Source organism: Triticum urartu, chromosome 2 (assembly GCF_003073215.2).
Source record: "Triticum urartu cultivar G1812 chromosome 2, Tu2.1, whole genome shotgun sequence".
NCBI lineage: Eukaryota > Viridiplantae > Streptophyta > Magnoliopsida > Poales > Poaceae > Triticum > Triticum urartu.
In genome coordinates, this window is record NC_053023.1 from 704,731,791 (window position 1) to 704,747,378 (window position 15,588).

The 15,588-nt window shown below is 47.9% G+C and overlaps 3 protein-coding genes across 3 annotated transcripts; all 3 read left to right on the forward strand.

Moving 5' to 3' along the window:
• The first annotated feature begins 829 nt into the window (after nt 1-829).
• LOC125539916 (probable LRR receptor-like serine/threonine-protein kinase At3g47570) lies at nt 830-5,327 on the forward strand. The gene is made up of 3 exons (XM_048703450.1): nt 830-1,222; nt 1,376-4,693; nt 4,805-5,327. Exons 2-3 carry the CDS (start codon nt 1,789-1,791, stop codon nt 5,203-5,205), a joined length of 3,306 nt encoding a protein of 1,101 aa, XP_048559407.1. The 5' UTR covers nt 830-1,222; nt 1,376-1,788; the 3' UTR covers nt 5,206-5,327.
• A 261-nt stretch (nt 5,328-5,588) lies between these two features.
• Nucleotides 5,589-9,582, forward strand: LOC125539917. Its single transcript, XM_048703451.1, has 6 exons — nt 5,589-6,523; nt 7,253-7,416; nt 7,663-7,901; nt 7,970-8,169; nt 8,848-8,973; nt 9,059-9,582. The coding sequence occupies exons 1-6, from the start codon at nt 5,726-5,728 to the stop codon at nt 9,155-9,157; spliced, it is 1,626 nt and encodes a 541-aa protein (XP_048559408.1). The 5' UTR covers nt 5,589-5,725; the 3' UTR covers nt 9,158-9,582.
• Nucleotides 9,583-12,163: 2,581 nt separating this feature from the next.
• On the forward strand, nt 12,164-14,095 carry LOC125539919. Its single transcript, XM_048703453.1, has one exon. It carries the CDS (start codon nt 12,635-12,637, stop codon nt 13,526-13,528), a length of 894 nt encoding a protein of 297 aa, XP_048559410.1. The 5' UTR covers nt 12,164-12,634; the 3' UTR covers nt 13,529-14,095.
• Nucleotides 14,096-15,588: the final 1,493 nt, after the last annotated feature.

A 15,588-nucleotide genomic window follows, 5' to 3' on the forward strand; every position in this document is an offset into this window, starting at 1 on the left:
TTATATTATCATGTTATTTACACAAAAAATATTGGGAATATTTTGAACAACTTTTTCCCGGAACAAAAAGTTATCATGGTGATTCTAGATAACCTATCAAGCCCGTAGTGCTTAAAATATCATACTATTTACACAAAATTTATCAGGGGTATGTTTCAGCAACAAATTCCACCCCCTCCCCCACGGGACAAAAATTTATCATGGTGTTTAGTTATCACAGTGCATATGTTTTCATGCTATATACACATAAAAATGCCAGGGGAGGGTGTATACTACCGTGCTATTTACACAGAAGATACTGGAGTATCTTTTCAAAAAAAAATCCCTACGCTCAAAGTTACCATGGTGTTTCTACCTCAGTTATCAGATGTGCGCTGCGTATATTATCATCTATTTACACATAAATTATCGGATATCTTTTCACATTTATCTTCCCCAATGGTTAAAGTTACCACGATGTTTGTATCTAAATTATCAGGTCAATGGTGTGAATGTTATCGTGCTATTTACAGAAATGACCGGGGGGCGGTTCAACAAGTTTATTCTCAATGATCAAAATTACCACGATGCTTGAAACAAAAAGTTTTTCAGTGCTAACATATTAAAGGCAAAAACATGTCAAAAACAGTATTTCCTTAGCTTATTCAACAATGAGTGTCATAGGTGAGGTGGTAAGCTCCCTTTGTTTATTCTCAATGATCGAGAAGGAATTGACGGCGCTGGATGCGTGTGGCAGTTTGTTTCGCGATTTGCCACACGTTTGCCATATACATATTTCGATCCAACTCTTTTGCCTGCCACGCGGGCCCCTCCTCCCTCCGCCCCCTTCGAACCCCCAAGAGCCCCGTCTCGCACCCCCTCAAAAAAAAAGAGCCCCGTCTCGCCCCTCTCCTCTTCCCGGATCCCCACTCCACCACGGCACCACCTCGGCCGCGCCGACGACAGCTCACCACCAGCAGCAGCCATGGGCGGGTCATCCTCCACCGCCAACGCCTCCGCGGAGGCGCGCGAGCTGCGGGAGCAGGAGACCCTCGCCTCCGCCTCTCTCTCGCTCCCTCCTCCGCGCCGTCTTCTCCCGCTCCTCCGACCTGGCGGAGACCCCCTACCCGCCGGAGCACTTCCACGACCTCCTCGCTCGGGGGCCTCCGGCCGGCGAGTGGCGCTGGTCAAGGGGTGCCGGACCCAAGTGAGGCTCATGCCTCCCAGCGTCATCAGTATCTAGGTACCTATCTTCAACCCTGATAGCTAGCTGATTCTGGGGCTGACACAAGGGAGGATTGGGACCCCGAATGCATTGAAAAACACTAACCAAATAACAGTACACTGTATATGACCAACACCACCCAATGACCCAACTGCGACTTTTGTGCATCAGCTTTATGACTGGAGTCGTTGTCGGAGAAAGCCATCCAATACTACTCCTACACAATAACAGGCTGCTGTCAAGTGCGAGCAGAGTTCATCCCACAGAACGCCGAGTCTAAGTCCAGAGGAGAAAACCATGCAATCCAAGTTGTTGTTAAGTGTGAACCTGCGATAATCAATCACGGCTAAAACTGTTGAGGGGTCGTTGTCTTGCATTTTAGGATTTGAAAATTGATCATGTGCGTATGCAAGGCAATGCTTTAGTCGCTCTCTAGGCTGCAGGAAAACAAATTTGTATACTCTCTCAAGGTATGCATTGACTGTTTCCACAAGCTCACCAAGTCAAGGTCTTCCACTCTTCCTTACTTAAGAAGAGAAGTACTCTATGGTTGCTTCTCATAACTTGGCTAGCCAGCACTGTCCATGGCCATGGCATTTCGCCTCATTATACTCGCACTGGTACCGCTGCTGGCGACCGTGCTCGCTGCTCCTTCCCTTCCTAGCAGCAATGACACTGACCTCGACGCGCTGCTCGCGTTCAAGGCGCGGCTGTCCGACCCACTCGGCGTCCTCCGCAACAGCTGGGCCACCAATGTGTCCTTCTGCCGCTGGGTCGGCGTGTCATGCGGCCGGCGCCAGCGCCATCGCGTCACCGCCCTGGAGTTGCCGGGCGTGCCCTTCCATGGTCAGCTCGCCCCTCACCTTGGAAACCTCTCCTTCCTCTCTGTTCTCAACCTCACCAGCTCCAACCTCGTCGGCTCCATCCCCGCCGACCTCGGCCGGCTGCGTCGCCTTAGGCGGCTCAATCTTGCACACAACAACTTGTCTCACTCCATTCCATCTACCTTTGGGAACCTTACAGGTCTCCAAGTTCTTGATTTGGGCAGCAACATGCTGTCTGGTCAAATCCCAACAGAGATGCAAGGATTGCGCAACCTTGCGTACATAGCTCTGCATGCCAACTACTTGAGTGGTCCGATACCTGCTCATCTGTTCAACAACACACCTCTGCTAAGCTATGTTTCCTTTGGGAACAACAGCCTGTCTGGGTCGATACCTGACAGCGTCAGCTCCTTGCCCATGCTTGATTTCCTTGGCCTGCAGCGAAACCAGCTCTCTGGACCAGTTCCCTCGGCCATTTTCAATATGTCTAGACTTAGGATGCTGTATATGGCCAGTAACAATCTGACTGGCCCTGTTCCTAGCAGCAATGGCAGCCTTAGTCTCCCCATGTTGCAAGTAATATCCCTCTCTCAGAACTACTTCACAGGTCTGATTCCTTCAGGCCTTGCTTCGTGCAAGAACATCAGGATCATCTCTCTATCTCAGAATTTCTTTACGGGTCCTGTGCCGGCATGGCTGGGTGAGCTGCCGTTCCTTTCCGGCCTTTTAGCTGGGGGGAACGAACTTGTTGGGCAAATCCCTCATGTTCTTGGGAATCTTACCATGCTCACCAGGCTTGACCTCTCATTCTGCAAGCTCAATGGAGAGATCCCGATTGAATTGAGCAAGTTGAGACAGCTCAATATTTTGGAGCTTTCATCTAATGGACTCACAGGTTCTTTTCCTGCTTTTCTTGGCAACTTGACATCATTAACCGCAATAGGGTTGGCCCTCAATCTACTGACCGGGTCAGTACCAGCAACACTTGGGAACATGAGATCACTGCAACTCCTCGATCTTGGATCAAACCGCTTCCAAGGGGAGCTTGGCTTCTTGGATGGTCTCTCAAATTGCAGGGAGCTCCGTCTCGTAAATTTGCAGGTGAATGATTTCAGTGGAGGCCTTCCTGACTATACTGGAAACCTCTCCAAGAAGCTTGTGATTTTTGATGCAACTGGCAACAAGTTGACAGGAGGAATTCCATCGACAATATCAAATCTAAGTGGTGTCAGCTCGTTGATCCTTATGAACAACCAACTAAGCCAGTCGATCCCAGAATCCATCACGACTATGGAGAACCTTGAGAGGATTGACATCTCAGGGAATAGCTTTGTTGGTCCCATCCCGGCGCAAATTGGTATGCTCAAGAGACTGGTACAATTATTTCTCTACAACAACAAATTCTCTGGTTCTATACCAGATGGCCTTGGTAATCTCACTTTGTTGGAATACATTTCCTTGTCTTATAACAATCTGTCCTCACATGTGCCAACAAGCTTGTTTCTTCTTAATAACCTTGTTGAACTGAATCTGTCCCATAACTCTCTGACTGGTGCATTACCTTTTGATCTCGGCCACATGAAACAGATTAACAAAATAGATCTCTCCAACAACAACTTGGTTGGCAGCCTACCAGATTCCTTTGGACAGCTCCGGATGCTAACTTACCTAAGCCTGTCTCACAACTCATTTCAAAATTCTATTCCATACAGTTTTCGTAATTTAATTAGCTTAGGAACACTGGACCTATCTTCCAACAACTTCTCGGGTACCATCCCAAAGTACTTGACAAACTTAACCTACCTCACAAGCCTGAACCTGTCCTTCAATGAGTTACAAGGTTCAATACCAGATGAAGGTGTTTTCAGAAACATCACCTTGCAATCTCTGATAGGAAACTTCGGTCTGTGCGGTGCTCCCCGTTTAGGGTTTTTGCCATGCCTTGGTAACTCTCACCCTGTTAATAATGGACATTTGCTAAAATTCCTACTACCTTCTTTTGCTTTAACATTGGCGGCTATAGCTATGTGCCTATACCTGCTGATAAGAAGGAACAATCTGAAGCAGGGAGAGGTAACACCTGCTGCTGATGGAGTTGATCCAGTCAGCCATAGGTTAGTGTCCTACCACGAGGTTGCTCGTGCCACTGAAAATTTCAACGAGGACAACCTACTTGGAGTTGGAAGTTTCGGAAAAGTTTTCAAGGGCCAACTGGACGATGGTTTGGTGGTGGCGATAAAAGTGCTCAACATGCAATTCGAGCAGGCCGTGAGGAGCTTTGATGCTGAATGTCAAGTGTTGCGGATGGCCCGGCATCGCAACTTGATACGGATATTGAATACCTGTTCCAACTTGGATTTTAGAGCACTGTTGCTTCAGTATATGCCCAATGGTAGCTTGGAGACGCACTTGCACACTGAAAATAGTGAACCACTAGGATTCATCAAGAGACTGGACATTATGCTCGGCGTGTCAGAGGCAATGGAGCATCTGCACCATCATCACTGTCAGGTTGTCCTACACCGCGACCTGAAGCCTAGCAATGTGCTGTTGGATGAGGACATGACGGTGCATGTTGCCGACTTTGGCATTGCGAAGTTATTAGGCGATGACAACTCCATGGTCTCAGCGAGTATGCCAGGGACAATTGGGTACATGGCCCCAGGTACGTGCTTGGTACGACCATGCCTGGGCAATTCATTTGCCAAGAAATTAGCTGCTATTAGCCTATTACTTTGGTTGGCTAACGCTGTCAACTTTTTCCTTTCTTGTACAGAGCTTGCGTACATGGGGAAGGCGTCACGGAAGAGCGACGTGTTCAGCTTTGGGATCATGCTGCTCGAAGTCTTCACCGGCAGGAGGCCCACAAACCCCATGTTCCTTGGAGAATCCAGCCTCAGGCAGTGGGTTTCGCGAGCATTCCCAGCGAGGCTCGTCGATGTTGTTGACGAGAAGCTGCTGCAAGGTGAAGAGATGAATACTACTACATCGGCATTGGCTTCCAGTGCCTGCAAGGGTGACTTCCTTGTGTCGACATTCGAGCTGGGTCTGGACTGTTCGGCCGACTCTAGTGACCAGAGGCCGAGCATGAGCGATGTGGTCGCTAGGCTGAGGAACATCAAGAAGGATTGCTCTGCTTCCGTGGCAGCGAAGAAAAAAGGGTCTCAGCGGCATTGATCGGTCTATGTGGTGATGTGTTTTGTTCTCCGTGTTAGTGTTAGCAAATGGAGCATGATGCTGGTGTGCTGCTACATCTTCGGTTAATTGTACCTACCCAGGTAGCGGAGTTGTCTTCTGAATATCTGCCCAATATTTTAGGAACTGCCTCTCGCCTTAGTGTGACCAGCAGAAAACATTTGAACAGTACAAATTTGGTTACGCTTCCCACGAAGGCTAGCGTATACTGAAAGTCCACGTCTCCGTCCTCTTCTACCGTCGTCCTTTGGAAATCTCTCCAGCTCTAATCCAACTCCAGAATCCAGATCACCAAATTTGAGTTACCGCGTCGGCAATCCATCAAACACCTAGACCCCGCGATCCAACTCTCTCCCAGGCCGCCACGCGGTCCCCCTCCTCTCTCCCCTCTCCGCCCCTTGGAACCCCCAAGAGCCTCGCCCCGCCCCTCCCCTCTCCCCTTCCCCGATCCCCACTCCACCACCGCGGCCGCGCCGACGACATCTCACCACCACCAGCAGCCATGGGCGGGTCCTCCTCCACCGCCAGCGCTCCCGCGGAGGCGCGCGAGCTGCGGGAGCAGGAGGCCCTCGCCTCCGCCGCGCTCTCCCTCCCGCTCCTCCGCGCCGTCTTCTCCCGCTCCGCCGACCTGGCCGCGACCCTCTCCCTCCCGCCCACCTCCTTCCGCTCCGCCCCCCCTCTTGAAACTCCGGCGCCCTTCCAGGACCTCCTCGCAAGCCTCGGCCCCACCATCGCCTCCCTCTTCTTCCCCCGCGGCGCCTCCGAGGACGCGGGGGCGGGGGGCTGGCTCGGCTTCCTCAAGGGGTTCAACTCCTGCTGCGCGCGCGCCCGGGCCTCGCTGCCGCTGGCGGTGCTCCTCCGCGTCTACGCCGCGGCCTGCGCCGCCGCGGGCGCGCCCTGCGGCGTGCAGTTCCGCCCCGACGAGGACGGCGGCGGGGATGAGGAGGGCGGGAAGGTCGTGGGGGAGCTCGCCCCCGGGGAGATCGCCGTGCTGCTGTCCATGTGCTGGGTCATGGCGTGGAGCGGCTTGGCGCCGAGGGCTTCGGGCGGCGAGGAAGGGGGGAAGGGGGAGGCCGTGCTGCTCCCGGACGTTTCGCACCTGGTGCTGTCGGCGCTCGTGTCCGCGGGCGCCGTCGCAGATGACGAGGGTGTATGGGGCTGGGAGGTTTCCGGTGCCGGGAAGGGGGTTTCGGTGCAGGAGTTCACGTCCTGGGTCATCTCGACTGTCCCCGGGCTTGGCAACTGCCTCTCGCGGTATGTGCAGGACAGGTTCCGGTCGTCTGAGTCTGATCCAGCGAAGGTAATCCGATTATGCATTGCGGAATTAGTTGCTATTCTGAAAGATTGAATAGCTTGTTTAGTATCAACTGTGGTGCCGTTTGATGCGGCATTGCCATTGTTCAGTTATAGGTGCATATAATAGAAGGTAGATGTGCAAAATGGTGGGAAAATTTTACTCATCTATTTCCACATGTTTTCCCTTGATTATATTATATCTTAGGTCTTGTGCTGCCAGGAGGCATATATAGAAGATTTAGCTTCTTATGACATGTTATAACTTATAAGTTGCCAGAGCACTTAATTTCATGATCAGCTGTCCTGGCTACTCTGGTTCTACAAATTATCAGCAAGTTCTGCATTATGTACATTCTCAGTGCTTGCTAGAAATTCGGATTGTTCTTCTTTATATGTGACTGTTCAGAACTCACTTAACAATCCAGGTAGGAATTGTGAAGATATCCAGACATAGATTCTGAGCTTGGTGTATAGTAATTGATAACTAACTCCAATGCAGAGGCTGGGAAAAATCGTTTAAAAAACCGTTAGTTGCTTCAGAATATTTTATTAGCACTAAGCTGAAGCTCCTGCAGGAGGAACTCATGGAGTTCACGACCTCATTATTTTGCTGCAACAATGAATCTTTATTTGTTTTGTCCAATTATTTAGAATCCTATCTGATGACTTTATAATAATGAAGCTTAAACTTGGCATAATATTTCTTCTAACCAGAGTTGTTTCTTACAAACAGGAAAGCTCTGTTTCAACTGGTAACACAACTTTTGATACTTGTGATGCATATCTATTAACACGTGGGAGGGCATGGTCAATCTCTCTCAGCGTCAGAAACACATTGAGTGAAAAGTTTTTGTCAGCATCTGTCATTGGAATGGACACAGGAGACCTTCTTTATAGGTTACTTCTTGCCCTTTTTTGCTTTGTATTCTCGTGATTATCTTTGTAAGCTACTCCCTCCGTCCCATAATATAAGAACGCTTTTGACAATAGTGTAGTGTGAAAAACGTTCTTATATTATGGGACAGAGGGAGTAGTTTTCTTGTCAAGATTGTAAGTTTCAGTTGTTATCAGGTGATCTTGTAAAATCCTGTCTTGACCTGATTACATTATAAGTTTTAATCCTGATCTAGAACATATTTGTAGGTCATCGCTTCATGGAAAAGGTCTGAGCCGGTTTTGGTCTTGTGTTGAGGGGTATAAGGGACCAGCGCTAATTCTTCTCTCGGCATTCTCAAATTCTGGTAGTGAGAATGTTGATGCTGGCCGAAAATGGGGAATTGGTGTATTAACTGAGGATGGATTTGAGAACAAAGACACTTTCTACGGTAGCTCTGGGTTCCTATGTGCCACATATCCAATATTCCGCATGCTTCTGCCATCGGGTATGACTTTTGTTGCTTATGTCCTTCGCCACATTTGATTGTAGCTTACTGTTTGTCTAATCTAGCAGGTAAGGAGAAGAACATCATGTATTGCCACCTGCATACTCAACTAAAGACGTATGAGGCAACGCCAAAGCCTCTTGGCTTAGCATTCGGTGGATCAATTGGAAACGAGAGGATCTTTATCGACGAGGACTTCTCTAAAGTTACAATTCGCCATCATGCAGTTGACAAGACTTACCAACACGGTTCTCTCATTCCCAATCAGGTTAAATTTGACATTTGGTAGTTCTGACTAAATATCTCATTGTTATTGCTATAACCACCTTAGTATAATCTCGAAAGAACTCTTAGGCCTTGTACAATGCAAGGCGCTTAGGGGAGGTGCTTAGAGAAATAAACTAGTGCTTCTTTAAGCACCGGTGCTTATTTGTAGAGGGTAGACGCTTAATTAGGCGCCTCTCATGTAGAAATAGGCGTTGGTGCTTCGGAAAACCCAGTTTATTTTTCTATAAGCACCTCACTAAGCACCTAGTATTGTACAAGGCCTTAGGTCCAGTTTCTTGCTCCCATGTTCCGTAATCCTGTCAGCAAGGAACCTTCATTTCTGTCTTGGCTCTGAACTACAGGTTGTTTGAGTTAGCTAGTTTATTTACCCCAAAGTAGCAAAACCAAAGTGCTTTTAAAATCCAAACATAGTGCCAAAGGCAACAAGGGTAGATGGATGATAGCCACTCAGTGGCCAACTGGCCATGTAAATTACTTGCTATAGGTTATGAAAGTTTTCCTCTGTAGGGCATAACTGCACATCACTGTTTTTCATTTGAAATCTGCAAGCTTTGGCAGTAGCAGTATGTGGCCTCAAATAAATACTTCATGAGCCTAGCTCACAGTCCAAAATGCCACTGAAAGCAGATTATGATATTACTCCATTATTGTGATGTAGGGTTATTTACCTGTTGAGGCTTCAATACTTGACTTCGAAGTATGGGGGCTTGGTGGACAAACAACAAAGCGGCAACAGGATATTTTCAAGAAGAGGGAGGATATTTTCTCAGGGCAGCGGAGAAAGGTGCTACGCCGAGCAAACAAGGACCCTTCTCTACAATGTACAGCACTGTTCAAATGTCCATAACATTTCCTTCCTTTTTTTTCAGATTGATCTCGCAGCTTTTGGCAATTGGGAAGACTCTCCAGAGAAAATGATGATGGACATGGTTTCTGACCCAAACAAGGCCCGTCGGGAAGAACGTTGATTTAGTTTTATGGCCAAGCTCATTTGCTAGTGTTCAGCAGCTACCCATACAAAAGTGGACACAGAAATGACAATATTACTTTTGAGGTATATAGAGGTCATTTGCATGTATTCACCCCTTTGATGTTAAAGGCATTTGGCAGGACCACTCATAATTTAGGTTCTGAATTGAACAGAGGCTTTGTATAGAATTACAGTTGTTACAATAGTGCCTGAGTTTCCTTCTCATCTTCCCTTTGTTTTAGGGGAAGCAAGAGCAAACGATTTGTACATCTGTGTTGTAAATTAGATAATCATCATCTGTACCATACTGTTATATACTCCCTTGGATGTACAGATAAACTTCATATATCTGTTAATAAGGGATGTACCCGAGGAGTATTGTTATATACTCCCTTGGATGTACATCTGCATGAAAGTTGCCCATCTCCCTTGGATGTCTGATAGTGTCACCTTTTGCTTGACCGATTCGTGATGCTGTATTTTTCTCAAGGGAAGCTTCCATATATACAACTAGTACAACAGAAGATTCAATAGAGAATGCCCTAGAAGAAGAAGGATACTTGGTGTTTACACTAAGGGCATTCCTTGTCAGAGGATTCCATTTGTGGGGAAGAGGATTCCATGGCCGCACCTTTGATTCTGTCTCTGATACTGTGCAGTTCAGCGGCAACATATTTCATGTTCATTCTCTCAGATGGTGTTTCCTTTGAGCACAAGATGCCGACTCTTACAACAGAAGCTAAGCAAACTAATGCATTGTTCAACCTTGTATCATCATCGTTGTCTGGCTGGACCTTTAGCAGAGTCGGGTCGATGATTTCTGAAAGCCCAAAGTCGGCAACCTTGGCAGTCCAGTCACTGTCAAGGAGGATGTTGCCAGGCTTCAAATCGCAGTGAATTACTGATGGCCGACTATTATTGTGAAGATGGTCTAGTGCATCTGGAAACATCGACCGCTATGTTCAGCAGGCGGACAATACTCTACTTGTGCTACGGCTCGTCTGTTCTTGGATGCAACCATCTGTCAAGGCTAAAGTAGAGCAACAGGTGTTCATGTATATCAAGTTCCGATGTTTAACTCGTCTGAGAGCCATACACTCTGCCAGGAATTTCTGGCAGAGCCAGCTTGGTGAAGAGTGAACACTTTCATGGCTACAACACCATTCCTGACAGATGGAATAGACATGTTTCCTTTATATATGGAACCATATTTTCCGGCACCAATCAGATTGGCAGGTGCAAAACCATCTGTAGCTTCAAACATTTCATGGTATGTAACTCTGGGATACTTTTCACCCAACATACCGAGGCCAGCAATTTTCATCCTGTCCACTGTCATTTTCCGCCTGAACATAAAGATTGCACACAGTAAACATACATATGCATGTAGCAATGCCGGCAACTGGAAGCAGAATACTAGGCAGCAATTGTTGTTTCTTCTTATGCAGCTTTACCTGTCATGGAGGCAATTTCAGTTCTGGAATGCCACCACAAAGCCCACTGTTGTCAACTATTGAGAATCGACTCATGTTTGCGAACACGCCGCTTGAAGGCACCTCATCGTCCATATGGTTAAAGGAGAGGTCCAGTTCAATCAAAGCACCCGAGTTCTGGGAAAGTTGTTGAATGCCCCCAGACAGGTTATTTTGTGCCACATATAAGCTGCTGCAACCTATTGATTTTGGCCAACTCACGTGGTATACTGCCGGACAAAGCATTCTTCGTGAGATTTAGTCTGCTCAGACCTCTCAAATTACCTAGTGATGGGGGAATACTCCCTGTGAAGGAATTATCATCCAAAGCTAGGTACACTAAGCTTGCACAATCCCCTAGTTTACCTGGTATTTCTCCTGATAAGTTGTTTTTTGACAGATCCAAACTTGCAATATTTATCAGCCTTCCAACTTGTGGAGAAAGAACACCCGACAAATTGTTATTGGACAAAGATAAAAAAATCTGTCCACAAAGGAAGGCTAAAGATCTCATCAGGGACAACCCCAGTAAGTAGATTAGAGGATAAGTCCAGGCTAGGTAACTGCTGCAAGTTTCCAAGGCTTTTAGGAATGGGGCCGTCGATTCTATTGTTCGACAAGGAGAAATTCTGGAGCAGTGTGAGGTTGCCGAAAGACAACAATGTTTGCAGGTTCTTAATTCTCTCAATCTCCTCTTGAATAGGACCATGCAGTTTCTTCTCCCCTAGCTTCTTGGTCGGCGAGGTTGACAAGGTTTCGGATACCCAAGGGGATCATCCCAGCGCGTCCAGTCATGGTATACGGCTGCGTCGACGTCGTCCAGTAGGCCTGCGTCGAGCTGCCGTGCGTGCTCGCCAAGGAGAGGCCAGCGTGTACTTACCGTGTGGAGGCCGTCCAGCGAGTCCATGGCGTACATGTGCGTCAAAGCCCATCCTCCAGTCTGAGGCCGCGTTCTGCGGACGGAGTTTGGAAATTCAGGACAACATGGTCGAGAAAAAACCGCGATAGGGTTTTCTCCAGGATGCTTCGATCGCTGCGTCGGTGGAGCAGGAAAGGTTGAGCTAATCAGCTAGCAAGCCGCTGACCAGAAAACTCGGAGTTTCCGAGAGCCAGCTCTCGGTAACAGTCACAGTACAAGCAGTCCGTGCGTGGAGGACAAAGCCCTACGTATTTTTTGGTCCAGATCCAACGATTGTAACGGAGATCGGATGGATGGTTTAATGGCCTGAGCTTTCCGTGGACAGTTTTTCCCTTGGCCACAACGACGTGCCACTCTTCCTCGGTTGACCGGTGAGCAAATATCAGCCATTTCCTCCCCCTACGTACGTCAGCCAGTCCATCCTCAAATAACATTGTCAGGGAACCAAATCTTGAAGCCGGCGAAACCGTGGATAATTAGTCCAGCAGTACCGTGTGCAGACTAGTTTCCTCACTGTACCTGACTGCAACTAGTTAGACTGACCGAGACACCTATTTTGAGACGAAAAGAATATATTATAATAACAAACACCAAGGTAATCTGTACAAGTGGTTTCTGCAATTTTCTCCCCCGGCCAGCGGCTCGTACTTTGATTCTTTTGGTTTTCCAAGTCTTCCCTTGGCGACAACGACGTACCGTTTGTGAGCATATACTTTCTTCGGTTCTTTTTACTTCGCATATTAGATTTAGATTTGAATCAAGTCAAATTTTGCAAAGTTTGATCAAATACATATTAAAAAACATTAGCCTCTACAATACTAAATATATATTCCATGAAACTACATTTCGTAATGAATCTAACAATATTATTTTGACATTGTAAATGTTTGTATTTTTTCTATAAATTTGATCAAAGTAAAGATATTTTAACTTCGGATAAAACTTATATACAAACTAAAAAGGATCAGAGGAAGTATCAGCTATCCCCTCCCCCATCGTAGTACAAATCTCCTCGGCTCCTCCACAGCTTCAGGCAGTCCATCCTCAACCTTCAGTTCTTCAAAGCACCTTACCAAAAGGAACCATGGCTGCCAAACCCACCTCATGCTTTACTTTCCTAAAGGAAGCGCTGATCCTCCCCACGTTAAACCCCAAGCTCTTCACGCCCTTGCTCCTCCTCTTTGCCGCCGCCGCCTTCCTTGACCACATAGTCGGTTTCGTGTTCGTCCAGCCTCTCGCCGACGTCGTGGCCAGCCATGTCTCCGAGGTCAACAACACCGACTTCTCGAGCGCCGAATACGCGGAGGTCATGGAGATGGGGAGGCCGTTATTGCAAGACGGTATGAAGCTCATCCTCATCGCCGTCTCCAAGGTGATGGTCGCCCTGGCGGTCGGCTTCGCCAAGAAGATCCTCTTCCTCTTCGCGGCCTCCACGACCTACTCCGGCGACCGCTACTCGCTAGCCGAGCTCCTGCGCGAGCTGGTCAAGGGGAGGATCAGCCTGAAGGGCCCGTTCATCACCATCGCCGTCGTCGGCGCGCTTGACTTCGCATGGGCGGTCCTGGCCGCGCTGCCTCCCGCCCTGATGCGCGGCCCCTCGGGGGTGCTCTCCGTCCAGGGTCTTGTCTCCCTCTACGTCACCGTCGTGGCGTTGGTGGGCGTCGCCGCGTCGGTGGTCGACAGGCGGTGCCGCGGCGTGCGGGCGCTCCGGCAGGCGTGGCGTCTCGTGACGCTGGTGAGGAGGAAGGAGGGCCTCCTGCTGGTGCTCGTGGCGCACTTCATGCCGACCGTCGTGGCTCCGCTCTACCGGGTTGCTCTTGTGTATGCCAAGACGAGCATGGCGCTGTGCTTGTGCTCGCTGGCTGTGCATGCTTTTCTGTCCTGTGCGCTGCAGCTCTTCTCTTTGATGGCAGCAACGGTGTACTACTACCAAGCCATGCAAAGCAAGGAGGTGATCGATGCCTTGTGGTTATGTTAGATACTTAGATCAATTCCTTCGGTCCTTCCGGGAAAGGAAGTGCCTCTCATTCATCAAGTGGTTATGCGCTAGTCCTGGTAGGTCTCGTTTTTCTTATCCAAGTTGGTCATAATGCTAGAGGGGTCTTTGATTTCTCGTGCGACAATGTTGAGTGTCTTTTTTAGCTGCAATGTTATACTAGTCAGTTGTACTCCCTCGTATCAAAATACAAGACGTTTTTAGGCTAATTTCACTTTAAATGTCTTATATTTTGGTACAGAGGTGGTACACACTACATCAAAAAACACACGTCACTGGGTATAAAGTTGTACGCCGAGTGTTAAAGCAGGGGTTCACGGCAACATGACAAAAAAAAAAACCACTCGGCTTACTTCTACATAAGCCGTATATCCGCTAAGAAGCCGAGCACCTGATAAATTGCACTCGGCTTAGCGATGCACAAACTATATGTAGTGCAAAAAATGATTAGAGTAGTGAGTTGGACTTATAATTAGTTGTTGCATTTTTTTCTTTCCTCCTATTTCTCAATCATTCTGTCTAGGCTAATTTTCATGGCACTTTCGATCCCATTTCATCGCAGTTAGAATAGTCCGAGAGGCGTAATCGATCTACCGAGGACTAAAACAATCACATGAGGACGACACCGAGATTGTTAACGAGGTTCACCGATCCGGATACATCCCCAAGACCTGATATTGTGTATAATGATATATTTCTCTACAAATTTGACCACGGGCCTCCACACGGCCTGGCGCGGCCACCCCCTGACCGCATTAGGAGGCCGGGTGGGCTCCTCGTCCACTGCCTTAGGACGATTCCACCACCTAAAATTCCTATACATGCTAGAGAAAAATCAAAAAAAATCTCTGATGTGTTTTATGATAATTAAGGAGCCGCCGCCACCTCTTGTTCTTCATCTGGAGATCCGATATGAAGTCTGGTTTGGGCTCCGCAGAGAGGGATTCATCGCCATCGTAATCAGCAACTCTTCTTCAACAACAATTCCATGGTGCTCAAAGAATTAGGCCAAAAATTAGGATACATCCTGGGAAAATGAAACTTCCATTGAAGAGAAGCAAATGAAACGCTTTCATAAAAATTCTCGTAGAATCGAGAATGAAGTTTTCAGTTTGTACATGCCAGATCATGAATTAGTAATTGCATCCAATCTCCGAAAAGTCCATAGTGTGAGTAATTCCTTCGTAGGCACATGGAAGTAGATCGGAATTGGATGAGATTTCTTATGTAATAGTGATGACTGATGAGTGATATTTTTACACTCATTTGAACCTTATTTAAACCGACATATTTCACTAAAAAGGAGATATTCGCTTCGATATTGCCACTAATGAACAATGAATGCAAAAGATTCACAAATCCTCTCTTCAATATATATTTTCACATGGAATGGGCTAAAAAGGAAAGATATCACGCAGGAGAAAGGAAAGGAAGGAAAATAGAGAAGAAACGAATCATCAGGATGCTTCAGAAGGACTCCAGAGCAAAAGACGGCGTTCCATGCGACCGCGACCGCTCACATGAGTGGTTGTTTTCCATGGAAACCAAGGCAACTCATCCACCTGAACAACTTTTATTAAGAGGACCCTATCGACATGTCAACAGAAGAGGCAGAGGAGGATCGTCGTGTTGGGGAACGTAGCAGAAATTCAAAATTTTCCTACGTGTCACCAAGATCTATCTATGGAGAGACCAGCAACGAGGGGAAGGAGAGTGCATCTACATACCCTTGTAGATCGCTAAGCGGAAGCGTTCAAGTGAACGGGGTTGATGGAGTCGTACTCGTCATGATTCAAATCACCGATGACCAAGTGCCGAACGCACGGCACCTCCGCGTTCAACACACGTGCAGCCCGGTGACGTCTCCCACGCCTTGATCCAGCAAGGAGAGAGGGAGAGGTTGAGGAAGACTCCATCCAGCAGCAGCACAACGGCGTGGTGGTGATGGAGGAGCGTGGCAATCCTGCAGGGCTTCGCCAAGCACCACAGAAGAGGAGGGAGAGAGAGATGCAGGGCTGCACCAACGAGAGATCGAATCGCAT